Raw genomic sequence first — 3,881 nt, 5'->3', positions numbered from 1 at the left:
AAGAAAATGTTCAAACAACGAATACTTCAAACCCTCTTCTTCTTCAACCGAAGTCTCCTCCTTTTTCCAGCCATCCCACCAATGAACATGACTGTTTGTTTTAACTTTTGCTTGCACAATTTTACCCTCCACTGAGTCTAAATTTGCAAGAAAATCTTCGATGACTAAATCAGTGTCTTCATCTTTTGGCTGCCTTTTAGCCTTCTTGAGAAACCAACAATTTCTTTTTATGTGGCCTCGCTTGCCACAATACCAGCAACTAATTTCTCTAACTTCAAACTTCTACATCTTCTCGAGAATTTTCAATCCTTTACCTATCTATCTACCTTTCCATCTTTGCTCAATCACTTCACCTAAGCTCTGATACCAATTGTTAGTTTAAAAATGAGCAGAGAAAACACATAATAATGAATAGAAAACAGCAAAAAGAATAATAGACACAACAAAGAACTCAAGACACAAGATCAACGTGGTTTACCACTAAGTGGCTACGTCCACTAGAAACGCAGGGAGAATTCTTATTAACCAATATCCAATTACAAAGTACATCATGTATGGGCTGCACATAGCCATTTATATAAACATATCAAATATGAAATGAAGAGTCTTCTGGGGAAGACAAATAGCCATGTGACTATTGAGCTTCATATTCCCAACATAAGGTCCCCTGAAACTGAAGAAAACGTCACACTTTTTCTAGAATCCATCGTAAAGTGCTTCTAGACAACTTTTGATCACAACAAACGATAAGGATTTACAGAATTAATTTAATATAAGTTCCTCTGATAACAAGGGAGGGGAGGGAGTTTAAGAGGAATCTTCTTTTTGCGTTTGTTGTGAAGCTCAATGGAAAGAGGACAAATTCTTAGGTAGAAGCGCACCCATCTCAGGGCAAGGATTAACTATGGACAAAGGAAATTTGGTGGGAAACTTGGTGGTGAAGATAAAAAGGTACCAACAAATTTAAAAATTATGATAGTAATAAGGTAGAGAAGTGAAGATTATAAGGCTATGTACAACAACATTTGACAAAGAAGAAGAAAATTATGAGACTAGCAATAAATTTGAAATTGCATAATGCCTAGGCAGATAGAGAACTCTAGTTATAAGAAATTTGGGAATTTCCATACAAATTTTTTTTTTTTTTTCTTCCAAAATAATTAATCTTTAGCTTATAATATGTTAAGATATTTCTTATATATAAGAAGCAATCCAAAGAAAATCTTTGGCGAGTCGCGCAAAGCTTCTTTGGACGTACAACAATATTTTACAAACATCGAAACATACATAGGAGGATCCGTTGCTCATATTCAATTAATTTGTTTAACAAATTTCGAAACATACATTGGACTGTCCGTTGCTCATATTAAACTAATCTCACCCACATCAGGAAGGCATTGATGTTTCTGATGGCCGTCATTTACCTTTTTCTTAAATCCAATATAGTACTGTATCAAACGAAATGTGAGACATCGAACAGACCGCCAATTATAGTGAAGATTATAGTATATTTAGTCTCCTCTTTTATCTCCCTAAACAGTTTTATAATAGATTGAGAGGCCATTGAAACTATGTTGTTTGAAGTTCCCCGTCTGCGTTTTAGGAAGGAGCTTGCATGTTAGGCTTTGCTGTGGATACAGTACTTTTCTTGTTCTCCGACATGGATTCTTTTTCTCATCATAAGCCACCCGTATCAAAAATCCATTTTCTGAACCAAAAACACCATATTTTCCTGAGCTTCAGAGGGACGGATGTAAGAAAAACATTCATAGACCATTTGTTCGAATCCTTAAATGCAATGGGAATATGCGTTCACACTAACAAGCAGGCAGTTGAACATAGCAATATCAGCATCGCCATCTTCAGCACAGATTATGCTCGGTCAACGCGGTGTCTGCAGGAGCTCGCGCAAATGTGGAAATCCAGAGCGTTCATCATTCCCCTCTTTTATCACGTCCAGCCATTCCAGGTTCGAATAGCAGAGAGCGAAAGCCAAGAAAGCAGCTATGAAGAAGTATTGAGCGAGCACTGCTCTACAGGCCAATATCCGTCAGAAACCATGGAGGAGTGGAAACGGGCATTGTGTCATGTTTCCAGTCTTCCCGGGTGGACATTAGACTCCATATCCTGCTTTGAAGGAGACCTGGTGAAACGCATAGTCTCTGATGTTACCAACACATTGGATAAAATCCCCTTACACAACATTGCAAAGCATCCCGTTCAGCTTGACAAGAAGATAAAAAAGGTCATAAGTTTGCTGAATCTACAGAACCAGGCCGATGTGGTCACAGTCGGCATTTGGGGAATGGGTGGCTGTGGCAAAACAACCACTGCAAAGGCCGTGTACAACAATATATTTCGATGTTTCGATTCTTGCTCTTTTCTATCCGACGTTCGAAAAATGCCCCACAAGCAAATTCGAGAGCAGATCATCAGAGACACAAATACGACATGTGCACAGGTTGTGCGAACAATTTATGCAATAACCAAACCTATTGTAGACTTAAAACTCGGGATTTTAGTTGATTCTACTCCTTAATTCTTCTCGGTAGCCTTTGCTATGTGTTTATGTTTGTGACTTTTATTTTTCTTAAGAATTTATTCCATGTTATGTTTATGATTGTTGTTCCTGGGATTTTCAACACAGTTTTCGGCATCGAAGCGAGCCCTGGTGGTTTTAGATAATATTGATGATAGCAAGCAGATGGAGTTGTTGACGTGCAAAAGTTGGGGCGGTCGAGGAAGCAGAATGATCGTAACAACGCGCGATAAGCACGTATTAAACCTGGCACAGATAGACGTGGTTTACAAGATGGAAGGACTGGAGTATGAGGAAGCTCTGCGTTTGTTCTCTTGGCATGCATTTTTGAAGCCCGAGCCCGATAAAATATATAGAAAAGAGTCGAAAAGGATTGTGAAGGCCTGTTGCGGTCTGCCCCTGGCAATTGAAGCCGCAGGGAGATCTCTTGCACGACAAAAAGGAGTCTCTTGAATACTGGAGAGAAGCTTTGAGAACCCCACAGAGCATCTGTCACCAAAAAGTTTACGCCGTGCTTAAGATTAATTATGATAATCTCACTAATCAGGAGAAAAAGATATTTGTGGACATCGCTTGCACTTTCAGTGGTAAAGAGGTAATGCAGGGCATCCGGTACTGGAAAAGATTCAACTGGGATGCGCATACAGCCGTCACAAATCTTGTGCTTAAATCGCTTATAATGATAGGCGATGATGATGTATTTATGATGCACGGCCTTCTTAGAGATATGGGAAAGGCGATTAGAAAAGAAGATAATCCCTCACCTTTCTCTTTTACCTGTCTCCCTGTGTCGGTCCCTCGGTTCAAATTGTACATGAAATTTAGTACTAATAAATTTACACGTCCAGCTGGGAGATATGTGCAGGAAGCGATTCCTTTACTGGATGCTGCTGATTTTTTAAGCAAAACTGGATTTACAACTTCAAACTTCGGTTTGAACATCTTGTAGGTAAAGCTCTTGATTCTAGATATGGTTTGGACACTTCTTTAAATAAGACACAGATAATTTGTTTCCTAGCGCTTGGCATGTTGAATAATTGGCATCTTTCTTATAAAGGCTTTTGCCTTTATAAATATTGCCCTTGCTCAAGATGGGTTAGAATGCCCATCAAAGAAAGAAAGGACTAGAATTATATATGAAATTGTCCGAAAGTTTGATCGCTGAATATTCCTCTTTTGGTTTTTTCCTGTTCTTTAAACAATTTATTTTATTTTACATCTTTTATTCTTTAAAAACTGTGTTTTGTCAATTGTCTATTGTTGATATATATTGTTTGAAAGTTGTTTAAAATTTGTGTAATAGTCATTTTTGATGATGATGTAGTATAGCTTAATATTAATA

General features: G+C 38.1%; 1 protein-coding gene across 1 annotated transcript; it reads left to right on the top strand.

Moving 5' to 3' along the window:
- Nucleotides 1-1,798: 1,798 nt before the first annotated feature.
- Nucleotides 1,799-3,488, top strand: LOC131077767 (disease resistance protein RUN1-like). Its single transcript, XM_059217844.1, has 3 exons — nt 1,799-2,461; nt 2,648-2,983; nt 3,087-3,488. Exons 1-3 carry the CDS (start codon nt 1,799-1,801, stop codon nt 3,486-3,488), a joined length of 1,401 nt encoding a protein of 466 aa, XP_059073827.1.
- The last annotated feature ends 393 nt before the right edge of the window (nt 3,489-3,881 follow it).

This window comes from Cryptomeria japonica, chromosome 3 (assembly GCF_030272615.1).
Source record: "Cryptomeria japonica chromosome 3, Sugi_1.0, whole genome shotgun sequence".
NCBI lineage: Eukaryota > Viridiplantae > Streptophyta > Pinopsida > Cupressales > Cupressaceae > Cryptomeria > Cryptomeria japonica.
Note: the sequence above shows the minus strand (reverse complement) of the source record. Positions and strands in the feature narration are given on the sequence as shown.

What these genes read in the sequence shown, in the direction of transcription:
- LOC131077767 (XM_059217844.1), top strand. Translation starts at nt 1,799, where the DNA reads ATGGGAATATGCGTTCACACTAACAAGCAGGCAGTTGAACATAGCAAT. An exon ending in CAAATACGACATGTGCACAG is followed by an intron (nt 2,462 to 2,647) that starts GTTGTGCGAACA and finishes TTTTCAACACAG; the next exon opens with TTTTCGGCATCGAAGCGAGC. An exon ending in CTCTTGCACGACAAAAAGGA is followed by an intron (nt 2,984 to 3,086) that starts GTCTCTTGAATA and finishes CTCACTAATCAG; the next exon opens with GAGAAAAAGATATTTGTGGA.